Source organism: Podarcis tiliguerta (genome assembly GCF_965153285.1).
Source record: "Podarcis tiliguerta genome assembly, chromosome: 2".
Taxonomy (NCBI): domain Eukaryota; kingdom Metazoa; phylum Chordata; class Lepidosauria; order Squamata; family Lacertidae; genus Podarcis; species Podarcis tiliguerta.
The window spans coordinates 41,387,628-41,413,967 of NC_139535.1; the positions used below are offsets into that span (position 1 = coordinate 41,387,628).

The 26,340-nt window shown below is 39.8% G+C and overlaps 1 protein-coding gene across 1 annotated transcript; it reads right to left on the reverse strand.

Moving 5' to 3' along the window:
- Positions 1-1,229: 1,229 nt before the first annotated feature.
- IP6K2 (inositol hexakisphosphate kinase 2) lies at positions 1,230-26,340 on the reverse strand. Its single transcript, XM_083419893.1, has 6 exons — positions 26,185-26,340; positions 9,759-10,054; positions 7,447-7,669; positions 6,480-6,655; positions 4,194-4,369; positions 1,230-2,014 (listed from the first exon to the last, which is right to left on the reverse strand). Exons 2-6 carry the CDS (start codon positions 9,958-9,960, stop codon positions 1,517-1,519), a joined length of 1,275 nt encoding a protein of 424 aa, XP_083276019.1. The 5' UTR covers positions 9,961-10,054; positions 26,185-26,340; the 3' UTR covers positions 1,230-1,516.

Sequence of the window (26,340 nt, forward strand, 5' to 3'; positions counted from 1 at the left end):
CATAGGCAAAGACAAGCAAGCATCAAAGAGAACTAAGGAAAATGTGGGGAAAGGCCGTGCTTTAGAGCTAGGTACCTATGTGAAGGTGCAGTTTCATTAACAGCATCAGTGTATCATATAGCAGACCTCACTGAGACTAAAATTGATTAGCAGATCATAATCATATGAGGGAGACGGGCTTGTTGATTATTGCAGAATCCACTGTTTCATTTGCAGGAATTCTTTGGTATTTCCTGGTTTCAGTTATTGTGAAAAGATGTATAGCTGTCCTAGGTTTGTACTGCTTATAAACAGATTGTGTTGGTCATAAATGTCTTTCTTTGGGATTGAGCCCTTTGAAACCTGGTCAGATAGGTGGGCTAGAAATAATAAAACTATTATTCTTATTTGAAATAAAATAAAAACATTTTATTTCTTGCCTTGGAAAACTCTGTGTGACTTGGCTCAGGACTTAAAACGCAATTGCATATTCTGATAACATGGTGAAAAATAAACACTGAAGCCGAACACATGCCCAGGACACAAGCAAGAGATCCCACACAGGACAATTTATGTGTATTCTCAGCAGGCACAACTTAAAAGCTCCAAGGGGAAGAGTTAAAATGCTTACATTTAAGAGTCGACCCCCAAGCTTGACTCCAGTGGGGGGGGGGGGCAAGAAGCAGGTAATGCAATAGTCAAAGAGGAAAAACAACAAATGCCCTGCTCCACAACATGATTAGAAAGACCAAGAAATGAGGATAGGTAAGAGCTGGGAATAACCATAGCTGCCAAGCCCTGTGAGTTTGGTATCTTAAAGCAGGCATGAGATATCTCATATATCTGTTGATTGTTGGGATCAACTGGGTGCTTTTAATTAGTTTATTAAGGCTCCGCAAAAGGCTTCACCATTTGTAGGCAAGGCTTATGGACTCCTCTAAAAAGGCCACCAATCGCTTTTGGAGGAAGTAGTGCAAACTCCAGCAACATGGGCTTCCTGATGTGTTCCTCCAACACCTACTCTCCAAGGAAATCCTACTTGTAGGTAGTTCCACTTGTTCTGGTTCTACTATTTGTGGGTGAGTCTAATACTAGGAACACACTAGGATAGCCTCTTAAAAATAAATATTTCACTTTATGAAAAAGATGTGAAGGGAAGATCTGTCCACCTTAACCAAGGGATAATAATCTGCTTGTTTTAACAAAATGACCAAAAACATCCCAGGTCCTTGGAAAGAGAACATTGCAACTTACAATGAACAAAAAGAATTTTATTGGTATATATACACACAGGAATAACAGAGGTATTTGAATAATCAAATATGGAATGTTCACGAGAGTTAAAATAAATAATAAAGATACCCAGATGTGTCAGTGCTAACTCTAGCACCACTAAAAGGAAATGCCCGAACAGCTTTGACTCCGATGGGGCCATCCCAACAGAGTCTGTACAGGTTGCTACCACCAGAAAGTGGTCAATATTTCTGGAATACAAAGAGTCACTATAGTGCTTTCTACTGCTTTGCATTCTAAATGTTTATTCACTGCTTTCATCTCTTATTTCTTTAATAATAACTATTAAGTTTTGAAGTCCAAAAACATAACCCGTGTCTTGGCCCTCATGCACCACGCTATCTTCTCCGTAATACCTGCAAGTTGTATGGGCAAAGTCTATCATTCGAACATCAACTGAGCTAACAGTAGGCTTATAGGCATATGCGCCTGCCGATTCATCCGAAGACTCCTCTGAAAGGCCTTCAAGGTCTTCTGGATCAGAGTCCACGGCTACCTCTTGTAATTCCTTTCCATCATAAATGATGAGCAAAGAACTGGAGTAAAAGCGGTAAGATTCCTGTTTCTCCAAGACTGATTTTAATTCAGTCAGTTTCTTTAGAACAGGTTCAAAGAGTTCTCTTCGCAGGTATTTCCCATTATGAAAGAACTGGTAAAGTGCTTCTTTAAATCCTTGGACTGAAAGCTTCCTTCCATGGTATTTATTCATGAACATTAACTGGCCAGAACCTGGCTGATAAACCTGTAGAAAATACAAGGCAAGAAAAGGACTTGTTAGCACTGAATGAAACAGTAACTTTGAATTAAAACCCTCAAGAAATTATATGCTTCAGAAGAGAATGAAAACTTTTCAAAAGTCTTCTGATATAGCTGAAGGAAGTCAGAGGTGGAATATTCTAACTGCCAAATCATTCATATATAACACGTTTTAATTCCAAAGCAGATTCTTAAGGTGTATATTATTGTTTTTCCATTGATGAAATAAGACCAAGGAATTTAAGTAGGATTAGAAATTTACTTGGCCACTATTTAAAAAGTCAAGTTACAACATGCATAATGGCATTTGGTAACTCAGGCCAATAACAGCAGTATCATGCCTATGCTTGTTAATTCGTTTTGAAAAGCTACTGGTGGCAATCTCATGAAGGGGAAAATGGCCCTTTAAATAAAATTATTGTGTATGTCTACATCACAGAAGAAATCAACAGCTTGAAGCATATAACTGAGACAATGAAAATATATTTTAACACACCATAACAAATCATATTAGTATCTGCTAAAATGGTAGCAAAGATTAATGAGTCAGTCCTTGAAGACTAAACTGAAATGACGGTACAAGCTGGCCCTCAAATGGATAAAAATTAAGCATGGTGACTAAAACTAGGATCTCTAAAAGCAGAAAGAATGAACTAAGAAACTACTGGAGCAATATCCTGCAGCCTGAAATAAGGAAAGGGACTATGAATACCACGTTTATACCTTCCAAGCATCATTTGCAAAGGAGATGCTGCTGTTTAAAGGGAAAGCACAGAGATGTTTACCACTAAAAGTAACAAAGGAAAGAAAAAGTGGGATAGGTGACCTCTTCTAGTTGTACAGAAAGATGAAAAGTTCCTCTCTCGTAGTAGTCATTCCATTCCAACCAAGCTTGCATAAAAGGATGCATAGAGCCAGCAGAGAAGCAAGGAGCCCTAACTATTTTTATTGTCCATACTGCTCCATTCACTTGCATCTTTCACTTACAGGGAATAACTAAACAGCCAGGCAGCAGAACAGCTAACTGCTACCACCTACTCTACCTCTGGACAGTGAAAATGCCTGCAGTGAAGGGAATAAAGTGCACACGGCTAGGCAACTTCCACCCAGCTGTCAGTCCTTTTGAGCAATATGCGATCAAAGTCAACGTGAACAGCCACAATGATCCAAAAGGAAAAGAAGCAGCTTCAATGTAATTTTATTTATTTATTTTTAAATTGCAAGGTGTCTTAGAAATCTTTCCAGAATGAAAGGTGAAACAAACAAACAAACACCCAAATAAATAGTAACAGCTTGCCTTACAGTTACAATCATGTTATTTGTGAAAGGAGCCTTCCTTTGGCTGTTTTTATGAAGTGTGCACACTACAAAGACTTAGTGCAGACTACCACAAAAAAATCCTTAATAAAAACTATTTTTTAAAAAAAGCAAGGGTGCAGCCTATTAGTATCGTGAATAATTTGCAGTTTATCTGCATTCAAATTTAGTCTTTCAGGACTCCAGGACAGAATCTGCATTTAAAATAAATCAATCAATCTGCTAGTATGGGAGGGAAGAGAATGCATTGCTAGAGAGGATTTTTGAGTGCATGCTTCACTCCATGCACATGCATGTGGAAACGAACTCTCTGTGATCATCTCCCATATTGGATTTCTTAATCAAGGACAGCCTGATGGTTAAATAGCAAATTCCATGCATGGTGAGAGAAAGGCACAGTGGCTCACTTTCTCCGCTCTTGATAAGGAAGAGCATTGCTCTCAAGTGGCCCATCCGCCTGATTACAGTGATACTGCCACGTTCTGGAGCTTTCTTCAGCAAGATGGTGAATAAAAGGTAAAATTTCTCAGCTAGAAAAGTAGGAAGTGGGAAGGTTACAAAATTGCCTAAAATGAGTAATACCACTGAATTTTTTTGAATTAGAGAAAATAAGGAGGACACCATTCTTAAATTGCCTGAAATATATAATGAAAAATGTACAGCGCCACTGCACTTAATTCTACTATTTGATGACAACTGTAATCAGTAGCTCACAAAATTCAGAACAGTGCAATGCTTGCCTAAGGAAAGCCAGAATTTTTCCACTTGAAGAAAACGCAAATAGAAATTGGTTTCACTCACAGTCTAATAAGCAGAAACTATTCATTCCTGCTCTTTCTGAAACTCACCTGCATACCACAAACTCGGACTCCTATAACTGCTGAAGTGCTCTGCTGACACTTCCGGATCTGATTCGCCTTCTTTTCTTCAGATGCATCATCTCCATGCTGCCGGGTTCCCATCTTGAGATCTAACACACAAGGCACCTCATAACGCGAGGTTAGGTTTTCCAGTAAGATAAATTCTGTTTAGTTAAGGAAAGCTCGGAAGAACTGTGACCAAAATTACTCTTATACTTGAAGCCGAAATAAAGAAATGTTCCAACCAATAATTAAAATTCTCAATGTTGCCCCTGTTATTAGAACTTGTAAAGCTTAACTTCACTGTTAATGACTGGCATTTTAAACTCATTGTTATCCACCTTTCACTACAAGGTCTCGGGGCAGGATACGAACATTCAATAAAATATATTAAATACCTTACTTGGAACACAGAAATTACTATAGTGCAAGGGGGGGTACAACCCAATCTAAAATTACTCATCTGCTCCCAGATGACCAATGAAAAGAGTCTGGTGATGGTGCCAGGTAGAGTGCTGGCCCCTTTGCCATGGGGAAGGAGTTCCATAACTGGGCATATGGGGGGGGGGTAACTACAGAGAAGGTCCCCAGAATACTACTACCTCTTGGGCCTCAAATAGCAGTGCTCCCCCAGCAAGGCCTCCCCTGCTGATTTTAACAGTCAGGCAGGTCTGTATCATAAAATGCCTTGTTTTCCACAAACCAAAGAAAAGCATTGTTCTCTGAGAGGATGGAGATTTAGGACAAAATCTGTGAAACAATCAATTTGGCTTCAGCAAGCTTTTGCTCTGACACATAACTCAGGTATAACCTTGGATAAACTATTCAGCTGCTCTTCTCAACTGTATAAAAATATTATAAACTATCCCAATCAGATATTGATGATAAGTTATCAATATTTCAGACAACTCCATCAGAAAATTTCTCTACAAGGCTTGTGCAGAGAACCTGCGTATTTTCACTGAACATTTTTCAGCGTTCTAAGGGTTTAATATCCCCCTGAAAAAAACCCACTAGCAGTTCTTATACAGTGGTACCTTGGGTTACATACGCTTCAGGTTACAGACTCCGCTAACCCAGAAATAGTACCTCGCATTAAGAACTTTGCTTCAGGATGAGAACATAAAACGTGCAGCAGCAGCGGGAGGTCCCATTAGCTAAAGTGCTATCTCAGGTTAAGAACAGTTTCAGGTTAAGAACGGACCTCCAGAATGAATTAAGTTCTTAACCTGAGGTACCACTGTACATTCATTTCCAGAAGCATACAGTAAACAGGCTACTTAAAGACAAAATACAGCCAAACATCATCTTTGTGCCACATCAGAGAACCAGCAGCACATTTATTATTTTCGGCACACAGACCCCTTTATCTATTTGCCTCCAATGGCAATCACAGAATGCCGAGGTGTCTACAAGCCAATCCCTGTAGACTGCATTTATATGATTTAGGGAAGTGGGTTTACGTGTAGCACATGAGCTCTTTACATACACAAGAATATGTGTTAAACATGATCTCCATCTATCAGATATTCTACTGGAAATAAAAAATAGAGAAGAAGAGACAATAAGCTGCTGGCTCTGTCACTTAAGATAGCATTATTTTTCTCCATACAACTGAACAAAAAAACATACATACTTCTTTGGGCCGATTAAAAAAGCAAACCAAGATACATTTGAACGTGTGATAATGAGAGCTAGAGATTAAGGCCTCTGGTGCCATTTGAGGAAAGAATGCTGGTGGTTCCAACATAAAGAAACAGCAGAACTTTACTTCACTGGGTCTATCCACTAATTAAAGCACAAGGTTCCATTTATAAAAATTAGATGTGCACTAAGGAATATCTTGGTTTAAAGGCACATCTGTACTCATACCACTATCAGCACAGATCACCCCTCAACAGAATGTACTGGCTTAAGAGGTAGATTGGCTTGGACTGCAGCATGATCAACATGGTTCCTTACATAATACAGACAACAGCACTGCCATCAATATCCTCCACCAACTGCAGAGATTACACATCAATTGCGGGCTACTGTAAAGGTAAATGGTCTGCAGATTTATGTAGCATCAGCCTAAGAACTATGTGAGAGCCTGAATTCCAACAGCAGAAAATAGTGCATTGTAGTCACTTCCATCAGCCAATGCTGAGAAACACAAATTTGGTCTAAAAGTTCCCGTTTGAGTGACTTGTCACATTTGATATTTAACTATTCAGTTCCTACGATAATGTGGTTCTTGTTCAGTTGTCATACATTTATTTGCACAAAGGATACTATATTGATTCCGATGTTTTGCATTTTCCTTCATTCGCTTTAACTGCTGCTGATGACATTTCATACTCCAAGGGTTATGGTGTTTAAACTGAGAACTGACATTTCCTTTTTTCTCCACACTGTAATACAGCACTTCAGATTTCTTCAGCAATTCGAATTCTTCCTCTAACTTATGGCTGAAAAATAAGAACCAAACCTTAGTATTAGTGGTCAAGTGGAAGTATCATAGCCTTTCAAAAATCATTTGAAAATATTTGTGCTCTGCTAACCTTCACTCGTGTATTGCTTACAACTAGCCTATTTCACAATGATTTTTAAACTGAAAAGTGGTATCCACTATCTTTCTTATATTAACCAAGTAATTTGTCCCATGGTTTTGCAGTCAAGGCTTCACCCATGTTTTTAAAAGAGTACTGGCATCCGATGAGCACTGATTCTAGTCCACAAAAGTTAAATAAATAAGTGCCTTGTTTGTAAGGTGCCACAATATTTTTGATTGCTTTCGAAGCATCAGCCTAACATGGCCTCTTATATATATTTTTGAAGAGCATTATTTAACAGTTGCCACAGTTTGCAACTTTCAAGATTCAAATGACACCATGTTCCAGATATTCTTCTCCTACTGAAAATGCCTCAATCTAATCCTGAAATCAATAAAATTAAATATATTGCAGAAGGCTTGAAAAACTAGAATTTCAGAGCTCCTTACTTAAATTTGAAAAATGACTTTCTAGGCACAAAAATGTACAGTATACAACCCTATCCAGTTTTACCACACTAAGTCTGTAGTTTTATACAGTTATCTATAAGGAAACCCATTAAATACAATGGGAACTGCTTCCAAGTAAAAATGCTTAGGATTGCACAGCATTTTTTTTTATTTTTTTTTTTGCAATTCATGAGATTTGAGTGTACACAGAAGAATCATGATATTAGCTTTTGCTTTGCTTACTCTTTTTTTAGTTACCTTTTCATTTTCTCTTCTTTTCGGTGCTGTCGAACCCACTCCTTAGTTAACTTTTCATTTTCTAGCAATACAGTCTTTTTATTAGTCCACCGTAACAATTTATTTTTAGGTTCACATTCAGAATTATCTAGGCTCTCCAAGTTATCATGGTCCCCATTTAATGGATATGCTATTAGACACAGGTTTCCGTCTTCATCCTCTTCAAAGCTTACCGATACCACACCTTCAGAGGAAAAATAAGATATACAGTTAAAATTAAAGAAATGAGAAGCATATACAGCTTACAACACAACATAATTTTGCACTAAGAATATAGCAACTTTGGTTTTTCTCTTACCCCAGTCCTTAGTTTTTTATCTTGCCACAGGCCAAAACTCATCTGTCAACCTAACAAATATCAAAACATCTAGACAAAGTGACACCTCACAGAGAAGACAATTTATCATGAAGACAACACATTAATGATACAGGAGATTCTTCTCGTGAGCAGAATCACATAGGAATCAAATAATAACAGGAGACGTTTTCAATTATTGAAAATTTTTATTATTTTCTTTTTTAAAAAATCTGACTTATCTGTCCCTAGAAGAGATGTAAAACATTGTATATTTACATCTTGCAGTGAAATGTACCCTGCACAGAAACACCAAAAGCTTTAAGTTTTGCTTAACAGCAAAGCTAAAAGCACTTATCCAAACAAATGGCTTTCAGGAGGGTTAATAGTTTCCAGGGGAAAGGAAAGGCTTGCAAGAGCAGAGCAAAACAAGAACAACATCACACATTACAACAGACAACTAATTCAAAGGGTTCCACTTAGAATCACCACGTTTAATTTTACAATTTTTATTTTCCTTGGGGGAATATATTTTATTGATTTCAGTTATGTAGCAGTCTTGCAAAGGAAATAACAAAATGAAGTACAAAACAAATTTGACTGAGATACATCAAAACATGGTGAACTTTGAAAGCATTTTTGCTTCCTCATCTCAGAGTCTCTAGAGCATTGTCTTATGTTTTGAGAGTCTTAGAGGAAAGTTCTGACAGTGCCATATAGGAATGCTATGGCAGAAGTTGTAACAACTGGCTGAATGGGGCTTTTTTTCCTCAGTCCTCTCTCTTTATCCTGAAATCAATCAATCTGTACATTCTTGCCGCTCATCACTAGAGTTCTTGGCGAGAGACTGGCACTTCTGAGAAGGGCAGGCAGCTCTGGGACCTACAGTAGCAAGGGTAGGGAGTGCGAAAGCTCTGACTGACAGTCCTGCTGCCCACACAGGAAAGAGCTACAGGAAAGGGGGGGAAGCCAGCTAGAAAATGGCCTTTGACTTTATCCTGGAAAAAACAACAGAGATGGACCAAATGAGGCCCCCCCTTACCCCTGAATCCCTCCCACACATCTCCAAAAGAGAAAAACCACATATGCTAGTACAATTTATTACATTCTATCAAACATTTATAAAGTACATTTTCATCTATTCATTCCAAAAGCTTGTAATGAGAAGTTTTCAAATGTTTCAGTAGGCGTGCACATCATATAGCAATACAACCAAGAGACATCTCTTAGTCTTTTAATTGGTGAAATAGTGGTTGCTTTATTCAGTGAATAAATATAATACAATGTAAAAAGGTAATCAGATTTTTAAAATTCGGGTATCTTTCATTAAATTCCAGTAGTACCTCATTCAAAGTTAAAAGTTTTGGTCAACTAATGCAATGCTAAGAACTGGAATATCTACTCCCACATACCATCGGAGACAGTCTCTTCAACGGTATTTCACCTTTTGCCTACCTAATGACCGCATTTTTTCCCCATCTCCTTAAGGGCAAAAACAAGCTGAATATGTTTTAACAGTAAATTTTAACTTCCCTGCTATGCTGACCAAATTGTTAGAGGTAGAAAAGAATCCAAAAAGCCACAATAAACTTCTGTAAGACAAGCAAATCTTATCCAGTTTATTTTTTGTTTTGTTTTAAAAAGTGCACACATACATACAAATCAGAAAGCAGCAGCACATTATTACTGAAAACATTTACAAGCTATTATCAATATACTTACCTACCTGTGCCTAAGGCCGATCTATAGGCTACCATCAGCAGAGTTGTTCTACTCTAATGCTGTTATTCAGCCCAAAGACCCACTGGCAAGCATCTCCACCCTGTATCTCCACAGCCTGGCTCAGACAATATCAAAATGCATGAAAAGAAATCCCCTAAAATCTCTTCAGCATAAGAGACTTTAGAGACAAAACAGCACATTTGGATTTACAAAAGGAATAAAAAAGCCCAACCCCCTTCTAAGGTTGGTAACATACCTTCATACTGAGGAGTGAATTTACGCATTTCTGTAGGAAGGGTCTCATAGAACAGGTGTTCTCGCTGGATAAGGGGCTTACAGATGGTCTTGTCATTAAACCGGAGGACACAGGAGTGACCTCCAACCTGATGAACAAAAGGCTCTAGCAGGACGCCTTTGGAATAGTGCTCCACTTCCATAGCTCCAAATGCCGGGCTCATCCTTGTAGCACATTAGACACACCAATGTGGCAGTTGTGAAGGCAGCTCACACAGAGATCGCTTCTCCAGTATATGTTTATTCCCGCTAGAAAGTCTATGGAAACAGAAGAAAATCCCTTTTCGTTTAGCAACGTTGTCTGAAAGAGCACAAATAACAGATTCTTTCGCAACCAAGAGCGAGAGAAAGAGAAGTGAAACTCTCCGCTCTGAAGCAGAAACTGAAAAGAGCCAACAAGCTCTAAGCACTGAGACAAACAGGAGTGAGGTCATACCATAATCTGCATACCACGCCTCTCACAATTTTAGCCAATTGGGATTAGCACACAGCTACTAGGCGTGCCTATTACGAAGGAGCAGGGAGAATGTCAATGCAGAAAGTGGAAGGGGGAGAAGCACTCACACTGTTTCTCTTGGCTGTTCAAATCTGCTAACCCTTGCAGCATTTTATTATCAGCACAATAGTCCACAGGGCAAAACTGTAGATAAATGACGCATTTCCACTCTTTTCTCTATATCGTATTACGGATACCCATCTAGCTTTCTAAAGCCTGTCGTAGATAGAACATGCAAATAACACTGTAAACCAGTGTTTCCATTTGATGCTTCCTTTCTTTTAGTCTGCATGCATACATACACATGCTATTTATTATTATTCATTTTAAAAAGAAAGAGCCTGGCCACAACCTAAACTAGCTTTTGAAAAGAGTTCCTCAACACCACTTTGAACTCCCCAGGTAATAAAGGAGTCTGAAATTTAGCTTTTTGAGCTTTTAAAAGAGGGGTCCCAGAAGAATAAACACAAGCATTTTCCATTTAATTATTATTTGGTGAGTTTGTATTTTTGCACTTTAACTCAAAGGTTCTAGGATGGTACTTAACAATATATTAAAATATACAAATCCATTTAAAAATATATAAACAGCAAACATAGAAAGAATCAGAATGTCAAATTAGCTTTTTGAACTCAAGAGTTTAAAGAAAAGCTTTAGACTTCTGAGAGCAGCTTCCAAAAAGAGAACTGAAAAGAATTCATGTTCAGAAAATTGTGCATACATCACACAAATAGACAGAAATTCACAATCCCCCTCATTTTTAAAATACATCAATACCTATCGTGCATGTTTCCATAAAAGTAGTATGTTCAGCATTGCTTCTTTTATTCTTAGCAATCTTATCTCCAATTTAAACAGGAGGATAATCTTAAAAGTTTACTCTGTATCTACATATGTTTTTCTCCTTATAAGATGACAAACATTATATTGTATAGAATTATAGTGGTCTTCAAGACTGAGGATCACACATTTAGAAGCTCAATGGTCTATTTTGATCATCTTGAGAAAGTAAAGCAGAGATGAGCTAAATCCTATTAGCAAATATAGCAAACGTCTAATATAGTTTAATCTTTAAGATCTGTAGCTAAAAATAATGTGACCACTGGTTCTCCCATAAAGAGTGTTACATGAACAATCATGCAGCTAATTCTGAGAGACCACAAAGTGTTCTAGGTCGCAGACTTATTTTTAGATAGACCCAAGTACAGGATCACAGTGCAAAGCTGTGCAAAGCGTGTCATCTTAGAAATAAATCCCAGAATTCAAAGATGCTTGCTTCCAAGTAGGTGTGCACAAAATTTAAATGGCAATGGATTGCAGAAACAAACAACTCTTTTTTATAAAAATTGATAAATTTCTAGAAGTGTGTGCGTGCACATACACAGACACACAGAGGGATTTAAAACAATAGATGTGTATGTGATACTGATAAAATTGAACTTATTAGAACTGAGGATACTTAATTCTTTTTAAGAAACATTTTAGATTGTTTTCAAATTTTGTGCATTGTTTTCTTGTTTGCTGCCCTCGGTAGAGTGAACAGAAATTTAACAAATACTTGCTGGACCATCACAATATTATCATCAGGAACACTACCTGGTGAAAATACAATGTAATCCACACTTAACAAAATATTTTGAGCTCAATAACTTCATACCTGTGATACTACAGAAGATAAGCAATGAGTATACCTAATGTTTACTCTTAATGGCTTACTGATGTGAAGCACATTCTGACTACTATTGCATCCAGTCCATTTCTGCAACACACTTCTATCCAGAAGATGGCACTATTTTTCCAGTTCCAATGAATTACTCTACGATAGCAATACCCTCAGATAAAGATGCATCCAATGATCACCTACTCGAGGTAAGATGCATTGGGTTGTATTCCTACTCAGAATAGACACTGAGTCTATTTTTGAAATATGGCAACCCTAGCTTACTTCCAAATAAACAAGCTATTGTAATCATGACAATACATTCAAGAAATTGTGCTCTGTCATCGTAACAGAAAATGCATGCATGTGTGCAAACACATAAAGACTTTGTCAAAATAATCTCTACAACCTCTGATCCTCACACAAAAATGTATTTGCTACAGATTTCACCTGATACGCAAACGTATGCCACTCTCCACTCTTCCCCAGCGAGCTCATTAATTTTTCAAGCGCTTTCACAACTTGTTTTCTTTCGTATATGTTCAGAGCAGTCCACAGAGGATGCTGAACTGTGTGTATTTACAAAACTGCATTCTCTTGGGTATCACCCAGGACATGATTCAACAGGCCCCACCTTCAAACGTGAGCATAAAAGCTGTCTCTCATACAGGGCATGCATAATATTCCAGTATTATGCAACAGAATCTTGCTTTTGTTCTTCATGCATTGGTAACCTCCTGCTTACACTACAGAAAAACATTTCCTATTAACATGCCCTTGAAAATGGATTTGAAAAGCATCACAATTAGTTCAGATGTTGCAGTCCCTTACTGACTGATGTGCATTAAAGCAGTTGTGACTTCATTGGCTGTCTTTTTACTTCGAAGAACAACTCATAGGTGCTGCTTTTTTAAATTTAACTTTGAAGTCCTAAACAGCCTGTGTCCTGCATACCGCACCACAGAGCATCTTCCCATACATACTTCCTCACATAATATATGGCATGGGCTCTACACCTTTTCACATGCTGTCAAGATCTAGAAGTGGAGCTGGCCCTCTCTGGCATCTACTCTTTGGAATAGTCTTCTCTGGGAGAGCAGACATCACCATCAACATCACCTCTCTTCCTTGAATCCTTCCCATTGAGTAGATGACAGTAGATCACACACACCTGAGAGGGAGAGGGGAAAAGCAGCTGGAGCAGGCCCTGACGTAGTCTTTGCCTCCCTTCCCTGGAATTTTACTTGTGATTACATTGTTGTTCCCATACCAGAGCATGATGCCTCATAGTGAGCATAAGGTGAAGCAGAGATCTAAATCACAGGCTTCACAATTCATAACTTGTGTGTTTAACAACTTCACTAAGTTTTCATGGTTCATGGTTTTATTTACTGCACATTTTCAATCTTGAGACTGTGTTACCTATACTGATCTTGCTGGTCAGAAGTCCATGTGTAAACTAAGAGGGATTAAAAACAGTCCCTGTGGGGCTTGCAGCATACTTGACATTTAAAAAACCTGTCTGAATGCAGTTCAAGGCAATCCTAAGCTACTAGATGTCCCTAGGCAAAGTTTTGTTATGTACAGCTTTCCAATGATCCATTCCTGCTTTAGATCAAGGTAACAACGGCATCTTTATTCTTCACGCTTCCACCCCAAACAGGATTTTATATCTTTTCCCTCATAATACCATTTATATAACTCTAAAGGAAAAGCGTTTTAACTCCTGCTAAATCTTCTGAGTATAAAACATAAAGTATTTTAATTATTAACAATCTTCCCCAAGAACATAATATCCTACTTAAATATTGAGATGTATAAAATGACCCACATGCCTGGGAACATGGAGTTCAATTACTGAAATACAACAAATGCTTTTGTTTTGGCAATAGCCTTTCTAAAAGTCTTCTTTTTTTCAAAATGGCTAACTCTCTCTACTTCATTTTCATTATTTCTGCTCTCTCATTTCTGCCTAACTACAAGTTATCCCCTTAATGAAAAAAATTCCAAGTATTTATTAAACGATCAAGAAAATTATCCAAAATACTGGCTATGCACAGTCTCGAGCATTCAGCATTTAACTAAATGCATCCTTGAAATACAAAACCTAGAATAAACATTGGTGTTGATATGAATGGAGCCATTAATAGTCACTACTTTAAAAAGAGTAAAGGGAATCTGAATTGAGGTGGGAATTTTTAAAGTTTAAAATTTGCAAAACTCTTGCTTTCCCAATGAGCAAGCCACGTGAGTGAAACCCTTTCACATCAGTCTCCTTCCATCCCTCTCTTTGTTGGCAGACTCTTCACAATACCAAATTGCCTGTCTCCCCTCCCTCACTCAATTATTTTGCTTAAATGAACAGACTACCTACTCATCAAGGAAGAGACTGTATGTTGAGGATCAGAAAGTTCCCTGGTACTTGGGACACCTACAATAAATATTTTCCAGCTACTTCTTACAATGATTTTCTTGCCCTACTAGACTAATATGTTCTGGTTTTTCTCTATACATGGAAGTTCCTCCTGAGAAGCTGAGAATGCAGTTTATTCCCAAATCATTCCCTTTCATTTCATATGAACCAGGAATAATCCTCCGGCTTTACACTCACAATTGCTAGAATTACCATTCCACACATAAACCTGCTTTGGGAGAGGCGAGAAATCCATCCATAATACTTTTATCTATCCTTTTGTCCAAAGGATCAGGGCAGTAGAAGTGAATAGCCTCACAGCCGCCCCAGTCCCCAGAAGACATCTCTAGTCACCTTCACGGGATACCAAGAACAGAAGAACATTTCAATGTCCCCATTCCTAGCTTCACAAGGAGCAAAAAGTAAGTACTGACTTAACAAGGAGCCCACATTATCTAGATATATTTTGTTTCAGAAAGTTTAGTTTTTCTAGTTTTAGAGATCAAAATCTATGCTAAATACCAACAGACTTCCAACACTGGCTTTCATAACTGGATGGAAATCCTACTTCAAGTCCTATTACTGCATTATTACATCAGTACCAGCAGCATTATGTATGAATGGAAATTTTTCAAGAGGTTAATAAAGCAGAGCTCCCATAAGAAATCAGCATCAGCAGCAGGGATGGAAGCAAAGTTTCTCTTGAGAGAGAAAATACAAACAAGTAAAGCAAGAACACAATGATGGAACAGTGCAAAGAACAAAAAGAGGTCAAGAGAAAATAGAACTGTTTATTACATATTTGCCAAAAAAGCTTATTTTTGAGGCAGGACGTGTAGAGACTATTTCAACTATTTAAAAGCATGTGATCCTTAAATCTCCTTGATGGAAGTTAAATCTAAAATTAAGCATCACATCTTAACCATGGAAAATGGTGAAAGTTTTATTATCAGTCTAGAACACACACATCTGAAATAAAATGTCACAGTACGGATGAATGCTGTTTCGTGGCTTGCAATTCAAAAGAACAAGATCAGCAGAAATGTAAGTCTATTTTTTTGCATAATATTAATCAAAATAAAAGTCACAGTAGATAGAGATGTTTGCCTCTGAAAGTATGGTAGAACTAAAACTACACTGGGGTTAATAATAATTAGGCTTCACGCATCATTAGCTGTACAAATGGAGAGGGGCAAAGAGAGGAAGGGCTTCGTCATGCTGATTGCTGGAATCATAATTGGGGCAAGGGAGGGGGAGAAATCAGCTCCTTAACTTCTTCAACAATCAAATGGCACATAAGCTTTAATACACTATCATTTTAATTACAAAAAGATCCCCTCTTATATAAAGTAAGATGAATTATTAAAAATAACACCGACAAAAGCAGTAGAATATTTTCCTTGTTAAAACTTTTAAAAGTAATTTCAGGAGATATATGACCATATCATGATTACACTGCTCAGCTTTTATTTCCATTGTACTCTCACAGGACACCTGCAGTCAGCAAAGGACATGAAAACAACATAGTTAAGTAAATGCAAGGTGAAACCTTTAAAGTGCAGTGTATCAGTCTAGAAAACTGCAAGATCACATTAAAGGCAAGAGGGCAATGCCTCCTCAACTATCTAATTTATAAACCTTACATGTACATATTACAAGAACTGACCATTTTTGGTAAATGCCAAGAAACGTGAATTCTGACAAGACAATCTCAGATTAATTTTGTGAAATTGTGAGAACAGATAAATAGTATTTCACATTTCTGACATACACAGGTAATGTCACAATTCTGTGACATTGGTTAGGGTTATGATGCAGCTTTAACGAATCCATGTATGCACAGAGCCGTTAAATGAACAACGATACAGCGGGGGAGGGGGGAGCTCTGGCCTTCCAGATATTGTTGGATTGCAATCTTCAGTCAGCATGGCTAATTGTCAGGGTTGATGGGAGTTATAGTCCAACAACTATTTGAAGGGCTGCAGATTTCCCTTGCACCTGTTGTACAAGATCAGGGTAAAATAAAGTAAAAGCTCCTCTATGATATAGCTGATTTCTTAATTGCATTGCAAGCCAATGCACATTGTGTAGCTGACAAAAAAAATAAAAATCATCTGTAGAAGATCCAGTTTAGCATCTCTGCATCTTGCATGAGAGATTAAAATTTTCCATTGCAGGGTAAGTTTTTTTCCACTGTTCCCATGTTCTCTTTCACTTCTCCTCTTTAAAGGTTATTGGATTTTGAAACAATGCAGGAGTAGGGTGTGGACTCCGTATTTGAACTGATTGTCATTAGTTTGTCACTTAATAAATTATACATTTTAAAACATACCATACTGGGTTTTATTTAGTAGCATCTAATCAATTTCAATTTATCTAGCAAAATATTTCTTCAAAAATTTGCTTTCCTCTTCTATCACAAACTATACAAAATACCAAGACACAAAATGACTTGGTTAAAATTGTCTGTAATTTGATTACCGGTAAATAACACAGCTTGGACACTCTTTTGAAATATGAGGATCCCCCAACCCAACAAACACTCACCCTATTGGACACCCCCCCCCCCAAAAAAAAAATCATTCGAACAAAATGTAGCCTTAAGGTTTTGGAAAGATGCTTGCTTGTTGTGTGTTGGTTGGTTCTGTCTGCAATGTCCAGATTCGTTCTATTATGAGTTTCCATAATGAGTGTACATCTACTTGCATTAGGAAGAATGTAATATAGTGGTACCTTGGTTCCTGAACAGCTTAGTTGTCGAACAAATCGGCTCCCGAACGCAGTAAACCCAGAAGTGTTCCGATTTGCGAAAGTTTTTTGGAAGCCAAATGTCCGACACAGCTTCCGCTTGAGTACAAGAAGCTCCTGCAGCCAATTGGAAGCCACGCCTTGGTTTCTGAACTGTTTTGGGAGTCGAACGGACTCTTGGGATAGATTAAGTTCAAGAACCAAGGTACCACTGTATATGTGATAACAACAACAGAATACATTCAGTTAGCATTACAGTGGTACTTTGGGTTAAGTATTTAATTCGTTCTGGAGGTCTGTTCTTAACCTGAAACTGTTCTTAACCTGAAGTACCACTTTAGCTAATGGGGCCTCCTGCTGCCGCTGCACGATTTCTGTTCTCATCCTGAAGCAAAGTTCTTAACCCGAGGTACTAATTCTGGGTTAGTGGAGTCTGTAACCTGAAGCATATGTAACCTCAAGCATATGTAACCCGAGGTACCACTTACCACTGTATTGTTTGTGAATCTAACTGATGGCCCATCATCCCTGTTGCAATCAATACATAGTGAAATTAATCAATCTTCTGTTTTATCCATCTAACAGGGGCAAGGTCCAAAATGGCAAACAGCCACAGGGGAGTGGGGATAGAAATACATGTGCTGTTGCCCAGCCTATTTCTACTACATCCCAGGCCATGCCTAGCAAGGAGAAAATAACTCCCATGTACACCTAGGGGAAGGGGGAAAGCATGAAAGAACTATGGACAAGTCTAGGTAGGCATAGTTAAATCCACCCTGAATAGATACTTGTAGATACATATTAAACAGTTGTCACAAGTAAACTATTTTTTTAATTAAAAATCAAGCCCTATTAAGACTGGTACAAAAAGTAATCGGACAGAACTGGCAAATCTGAAAAAACAAGGTAGTGATTAAGGTAGCTATTGTTTTCAATACCCTTGTTAGAATGACGTTAGAATACCTGCCAGGCATTTCACCAGAATATAGCTATTCTGTGTGATTTTATAATATATTTTTTCAATGGTAGGACCACACCCTTATACTTACTTACACCTCTTGAAATTGTTCCAATATATGGCACCTTACAGTTTTACTCATTTACAGGCCTACTGTGACTCATTTCCTGTTAACTTCTAGTGATTGCTTCTACTAGTCACAGCAGCTTGCTACTGATTTAAATACTATACAATGGGCCCGCAAACAACACATAATATACATTCGTGATTGGGACCTGCGGCACGCAACCGAAAAATAAATACAGTGGAACCTCGGTTTTTGAACGTAATCCATTCCAGAAGTCCGTTCAACTTCCAAAACATTCGAAAACCAAGGATCAAAGGGCTGTCAGCAAGTTCAATGGGGAAAATTGAAAAACGTGCCTCAGAAGCGATCCGGCTACCGAGATGCGTTTGAAAACAGAAGCATTCACTTCCGGGTTTTCGGTGTTTGGCTTCTGAGACGTTTGGCAGCCGAGACGTTCGGAAACCGAGGTTTGACCGTACTGTATTTTTCCATGTATAAGATGCCCCTATGTATAAGAAGATCTCTATTTTTTTAACCCAAAATTAAGAAATCAGTATTTAAAACATGAAAATGGGCAAGTTTTTTTTCATTTAGAGTGCCAGGGAGAGCTTTTTTTGGGAGACTGCCTTCAAGCCCAGGCAGAAAGCGCCCAGGATCAAAACAGGTGGGCAAGGGAGGGGGCCCGTCTGTTGCCCTCCCGCGCTTTGCAGCCTAAGCTGCAACCTGCCTGATCCTACTCTGCATGAAGACAAAGCAGCAGCGTCCAGGTCCTGGATTCTGAGCCACCAGAGCTGGGAGCAATCCAGGAGTGCTCGCAGCCACCTGCATCTCCATGGACAGGGCAAGGTGAAGCAGGTAGGCACTGGAGCCAGAGAAGCCACCCCCTCCCTCCCCAGAATAACACCTTCAGTGCGGATTGGCAGCCGCACAGCTTAAGTCACCAAACTTTGGAAGGTCAGCTGAAAGATTAGGAAGGCGGGCAGAATCTTCCAGACAGGGCGACGAGGCGTCTACAGGATACCACGTGAAGCTTGAACTCCATGCACCAGGCTCACTCCTGGCTGAGGGGGAAATAGTGCCTCTGAGCATGAGCAAAGCGCCTTTCCCTACAGTGTAGCCTGAAAGCAGTCAAGCTTTCCAGCCCTGCCCCACATTCACATTTGGTATAAGATGACTGCCAATTCTTGACTGAAAAAAAAATCAGCAAAAAAAGTTGTCTTATACACAGAAAAATACCGTAAATGGGGAGCAGGAGAAACCAGTTATGAAAATAGCTTTTTGAGCTCTCCAGTCTCTAGGAAGGCGGCAGGAAGGCTCCTGAAGCATCCCAGTGCCCGGTTAGCAAGGCAGAGGGCAAGGTCCGATCCAGACAGGCAGGGATGGTCACACAGGAGGGTAGTTCCAGGGGTTGCTGGCTTTATGTGATTTTGCCTTTGCATATGGACCCCTGGAACCAAACCCTCATGTAAGTGGCAGGCCTACTGTATAGAGATTTGCAACTAACGGAAACAGAGCCATCTGCTTAAGAAAAAAGTTCTAATTTGCCTGAAAAAATAATGACACAGTCAGACCCCCTTATAAAGAGAACAGCAAAGGACTCTAATATAACTTTATTTTGTGCTCCAGCCTATCTTCACAGCCCTAGTTGGGTGATTCCCTCATGAATTTGACATGTGAGAAACTTATTACCTCTGCCATCATGCCACCCACCCTTTGCCATATGCATACTGAGGGGGAACATCTGTAGAGGAGATCCTATGTGTGTAGGTTTTCCCCCTCCCGCCCTGCAGCCAGGGGGGCCTGGCTTAATAGACTACAGTACAGTGGTACCTCGGGTTAAGTACTTAATTCGTTCCGGAGGTCCGTTCTTAACCTGAAACTGTTCTTAACCTGAAGCACCACTTTAGCCACGCGATTTCTGTTCTCATCCTGAGGTAAAGTTCTTAACCCGAGGTAATATTTCTGGGTTAGTGGAGTCTGTAATCTGAAGCGTATGTAACCTGAAGCGTATGTAACCCGAGGTACCACTGTATAATGTAAGCATAACTTTTATATGCGCTGGGAAACAAAAAGCATTGTGTGTCTTGCTTTATTGTGATATTTACTTTATTGTGGTGGTCTGGAACCAAACCCACAATTCTCCGTGGTATGTAGTTCTTATATTGACTAGCTGGAAAAAGAGTTTAGGGACAGGAGAAGCTTGATGAAGCTGGTTCTTTCAGCAGAGCTGGCAGAAAGACACAGCGTCTTTTCTCTTGCTGTTGGAATGGCTGCTGCCAGTTAAAGGAGAGTAGTTCTGGTGGAGCTGGGTTTTTCAGGCATAACTGATGGACTGGCCCTGCTTCTCATTATCTCTCACTGTTGCAGCCTGCTGGAATGGAATGTGTGTGCATCATCTTTTAAAAGTGCTCTGGATGCTTTTGAATGGGCGTAACACATAAGCTCAAGGTCTCGTTTCCAAAAAGTTGCTACTGCTGTAATTTGTGACCAGCCATAGAACTGCCAGGTCTTCCTACCAACATCAAATACAAGCTCTTGAATTTCCTACTTCTTGGGATGGGGCTGTAGAACAAGGAGTACTTAGAAGTTATGTGGGGCACCAATGCTTTATTTTTCCACAGAAAAAAGTTCATTAATAAGAATTAATGGATGCCAACTGAAAATACAATATAATGCAAACTTGGCAGTTTCATTTCAAAGTTTTTAGCTTTCTTTACTAAACACAAACATGGAAAATTTGATCATTGCAAGTGTGGGGAACTCTTTTCAGTCTGAGAGCCACATTCCCTTCTGGACAAACTAGTGGGGTAGGGTCAGAGGCCAAAGTAGGCAGTGCTATTAAAAGTTAGTTTTACATTCAAATCATGCAACTAGAAAATCACTTGGATGCCTCAGACAAGCCTCCATTGTACATGTGAAATATGGAACTAATAATACTGATCAATCTTAAGAGAGCTGTAGTTGTTAGGATTACTGAAATAATATATATGGTGTGTTTTAAGATGAATACAAATGTAGAGTGTAGTAGCCATGATATAAATGCCCATTCAAGAACAGTCTCATATAGTAAACAATCCTTATCGGGGGAGGAACTGTAGCTTAGGGCACATACTTTTGATGAAAAGGGTGCCATATTCAAACTGATATCATTAGTGTAAAAACAAATCAAGTAGCAAGTAGGGCACCACTGCCAGTCAAAGTAGTAGGCAATACTGGCCTCAACTGATAAATTGTCTGACCCAGCTTAACGTTCCTATTACCAAAGCACTTACACTGATCAAAATGCCTTTGGTTTCCAAAAGGGATGGATGATGGCATGCTGAATATTAACTGAGAAGAAGCATGTGTCTATAACAAATATCAGTTGGGCATCCAGAAGTTGGGCTGCTCCCAGGATCCTAGGCTATGTACCTCACCTTTCACAGCATGTATAATTTCATCCGTCATGCTACATACATCCTACTTCAGCAGGTCCACTACAATAACAACTTCAGTGCTTTCTGATTCAGCATTGTTTATTCTACAAATGGCACCACTGGAAGACATAATCTGGAATTCTGAATTGTAGTACAATTGGTATGCTGATGACACACAGCTCTATCTCTCGTTCCATCCTCTAACCACAGAGAAGTTGTGAAAACTCCAACTTGGTATCTGGAGTCACTCTTGGCATGGATGGGAGCAAACAAAATGATCCTTAATCCAGGCAATGACTGATCCTTAATCCAGGCAATGACAGAACTCCATCTGAAGGACTAAGTATGCAGTCTGGGGGTACTCCTGGAACTAATCAGACTATGTAAGCAGGCAAGAGTGCCTTTTATCACTTTTGTCTAGTTGTGGTCTTACTTCGAAAGCATGGATTTGACTCGGTACTCATGCACTAGTCACATCCATAAATCACAGTAATCATCTGAGCTGGTGCAATGTTGTCTATGTGTGGCTGCTTTCAAAGTTTTAAAAGTGCAATTGGTACAAAGTGTATTTGCCAGAATGTTAGTTAGTGTGTAGGACATAACACATTGATATCAACTACATTTTTTTCTGGCCTCAAATTAAAGTGTTGCTTTTAGTCTTTAAAACCCTCAGTGGAATTGGACCACTTCCATCTACATGAATGCGCTCATTCCTTAAGAATGGTTTCAGGGGCTCTACTCTCCAGTTCATCTTCATTGGAAATATGGCTGGTGGGTATCAGGTGCAGGGCCTTCTCACTGATGGTGCCAGTTCCAAAATACCCTCCTGGGGAGATTGGACAGGCTCTACTTCATCTCACTTTAGATTCTGTGAAACTTTTTATACAGACATCTATACTACTACCTTGCCCATTCCAAATAAATGTAGTTGTACCTTCTGAGTGTTCCGATTTTCGAACCCTCTTTTGGAAGCCAAACATCTGACGGGGCTTCCACAGCTTCCGATTGGCTGCAGGAGCTTCCTGCAGCCAATCAGAAGCCATGCTTTGGTTTCCGAACATTTCGGAAGTTGAACAGACTCCGTTTGACTTCCGAGGTACAACTGTAAAGGGGTGCTAAAGTTATCTATACTTGAAATATGGCATCCTAGTCAAAACAGATATGCATCATTTTATTTATAAAGTATTTAGCAAGCTTGTTGCAATGGATAGCAGAGGCATTAGTCTCTCCAATCCAAGTAATTCAGCTAAATGGATTATGAAAATGCAAGGGGGTCATACAGCCATCTGTGTCATCACCACCATCTCCAATGGGCTCTATGCTGTGTGAGGGGGATGAGGGATCCCTTCATTGGCCATCAATGTTCAAAATCAGCCAGGTGCATTTTGTGACAGGCGTAGGTCCAGTTGCAACTACATATAAATCTCTGGATACCAGGCTCACAACTGGCATCTCCATCTGGCTGGCCCCTCCAGCTTTCTTAAGAAGGTAAGCAGAAAAGCTTATTTATCGCCTTTATATCCCACCTTTTCCTCCAAGGTGTACATAGTTTACTCCCTCCTCAGTTAATACCCACAAACACTTTGTGAGATAGGTTAGGAGGCTATGACTGGCCCAAGATCATCCAGGAAGCTTTATGACTGAGTGGGTATTTGAACCCTGATCTCCCAAGCCCTAGTCCTACACTCTAACCACTACACCAAACTGGCTTCCTAGAGTACTTCTACTACGGGGAAGCTATATAAATTAAGTAGGTAAATAAATATGGGGGAAACAGTCTGAAATATTTTCATTGAAGCTTGAATTTGTTTTGTTCTGGATTGTATTATTTGATGTTTTAAGGTGTTGTTAACCATTTTGAGATTTTCTCTTTAAAATATAAAACAGTATAGAAATGAAATGAATAAAATTGTAATAAAAAACCACATTGAGGAAAAAGACATCTAGACATTCCATTTTGACAACAGTAACCTAGGTTTAAGACACCATTTGGCGATTAGCTTATATATCTGAGTTTCCTAACACTGCCCAAATCCCACTTTTAATAATATCCCTATTTGTAGAAACTACTACTTTTTGCTTCCTAGTGAAGTCAACGGTTAGAAGATGGTGGGACGTCTTGTAGTTTCACCCCATCCATCAACAAGATCTCCACCTTTACTCCCTTAAACATGCAAGGGAAGGATCACTGGTGGCTGTGAAGTGACTGGCAGACAGCTATAAGATCTTGGCTCTCACATGCCAAACATCCCCAATGACTGTGGGGAACTCACATAAGTAAATTTGGATTATGCAAATACTTCACCTCAAGCAACAGAGTACTGCCCCTTACTGGCAAAGGGGGTGTAAACAACCAAAACAATCCAGTTAACTAAGATGTCAATAGCATTTATTATAAACTGACTATGTGCAATATATCTCCGTTAATTTCATTTATAAATCCTAAATCGGGGACTGAGAACCTGTGGTCCTCCAGATGTTGGAACTTCAGCTTCCATCAGCCCCAGGCTGCACAGTCAATGGTAAGGGATGGCAGGAGTTGTAGTACAACATCTGGAAGGCTACAGGTTAAATACCCCTATCCTAAATAAGCCAATTTATGTCCAGCTTGTCTTCTATATCATACCTTATCACATATCAGAAGAATGTGGAAAATATGGTGACACGGCCAATGTAATGATGGTTGACAGTCTGTTGTCTAGAAACTGAAGGATCACTCATAACTGATGGGAAATAACCACTCCTGCTCACTGCACAATGGAGCCTTGAAGTACTCACTGGTGACTTAAGCTGTTTTCACTATAACCATCTGGCGAGAAGGCTGACATCTTTTGTCAATGATTAAGATATGGTAGCCATCTTCATGTATTCTGTATAATTTGGATAATTCTGTACCAGGCTGTAAACTGGGATGCTTTTGAAAGCTATTAAGGTTGATGTGGTATAGATAATAATCCACATCCCCTCAAGAGGCCAGGGACCACCATATGCATTTCTATCAACATTCCGGAATCTCCAAAGCTTCCTGCAGTCTCCTGGCAAGCTACTTCACTGGTTGCCTTCTGGTTACAACTTTGTTCACATAACATTTCAACTAACTTTCAGCATGACTGCTAGTAATCACTGAACTTCTTCCATGTGTTTGTTTTCTTTTACCTACATTTTTGCACACTTTTGAGCAATTTGCTCTGAAAAAGCATTCTAATAAAATGTTAAGAGCTGTTAAGAGGAGGTTATTTGGGTAGATACTGACTTATTTTTTGCCATGTTAATAATATGCCAACCACAGCAAGTCTGTAGGGCATGGTGTGCTATAAAATCAGGCCAAAACATAATAAAATTACATCAGAAATACAGAACACCATGATTGTGTCATGTGCATGTCAAAACAACCACAGTACCTCAGGGCTGCTGCTAATATTTTTTCAGGGCAATAAAAGGTCTTTCAACACACAGTGTACTGCCTGGGCAAAAGTCAATTAGACATTCAATTAAATAACTACAGTAACAGGTTACTACAATGTAAGATCAAGATGTTCCAAATTCATGATACAAATCTCATACAAATACACCAGGCAGGTGCAACATGTGGAGAAAGAAAAAAATCAGGAGGGCATATACAAGTACCTGGTTAGTCATCCAGTTTATTTCAAAATTGCAGAGTAACAATGAGTCATGCATTTCCCATCACAATAAAAGCTTTAAACCACACCCACCCAGAAGTTCAAAGTACCTCACCATTTTATGACCTCCTGGCCCTACGCGAAAGGTTTTCTAACCCTGCATACACCTTCCGATAAGGGAAAGATAAAGGAAAGAGAAATCTCACCCAAGGAGAGAAGGATGACGATTCAAGTGTTAAAACAAACCCAAATTAAAAGTGCATGTATAATAAAAACGCAATAAAGGGGGGAGGTGTTGAAATGTTCGCAGCAATTTTCTCCTCCTCCCCACCCCCGCCCGACCATTTTCAGTTTGGATGCCCGGTGATGCGGGCCCACATCACAAGCCAAACGCAACACAGAGCGCGAGAGAGCGGTGCTCAGATATACCGAGCAGCAAACCAATTCCTGCTTGGTAGAAAGTGGGGAGGGGGATTGCAGAGAGACAAACGGGGGGGGGGACGACCCACACCATATTCACTGATACCTGGCTGGTACTGGGACGTGTGGGGTTGGGGGGGGGGGTAGGGCGCACATTAAAGGCTTCGTTTCCTCATCCTACCCCTCTCCTAGAAGCATCCCTTGGAAACAGCAAGCCTCCCTCTAAGTCTGCTGCCTCCAAAGACGCTGCCACGGCGGCGCTTTTGGGGTTTCAACGGCTACAGGAGCCGAGGGAGCCGAATACCTCAGGCGGGCTGCCTGAGGACGACGGGAGAAAGCAACGTGGTGCCGGGGTGCGGATGTGGCAACCGGCTCCACCCGCAGGGAGAAGGGGCGGAAGATGGTGGCCCTGCCACCGGCTCTTCTCAAGCCGGCATGGAAGGGACCTTTGGGCTCCTATCCCGAGACGGGATGAGGCTCCTCGGTTCCTCCTCACACCTTGAGACACCCAAGGGTGGGAACGGTAATGTTGGTGGTGGTGATAATAGTAATAATACAGTAATAAAAAAACCGAGAGATGCGGTTACCTGCCAAATAGCTCCTCGCCAGCAGCGGCTTCGACTCTTTTGTTTCTCAGAGGCCAAAATGGCGGCGCCGAGCGGGGCGGCCCTTCCCCCGCTGGCAGAGGGTAGGCTCCGCCCCGTGCATCTCCATTGGCTCTGACGGAGCAAGCCTCCGCTGAT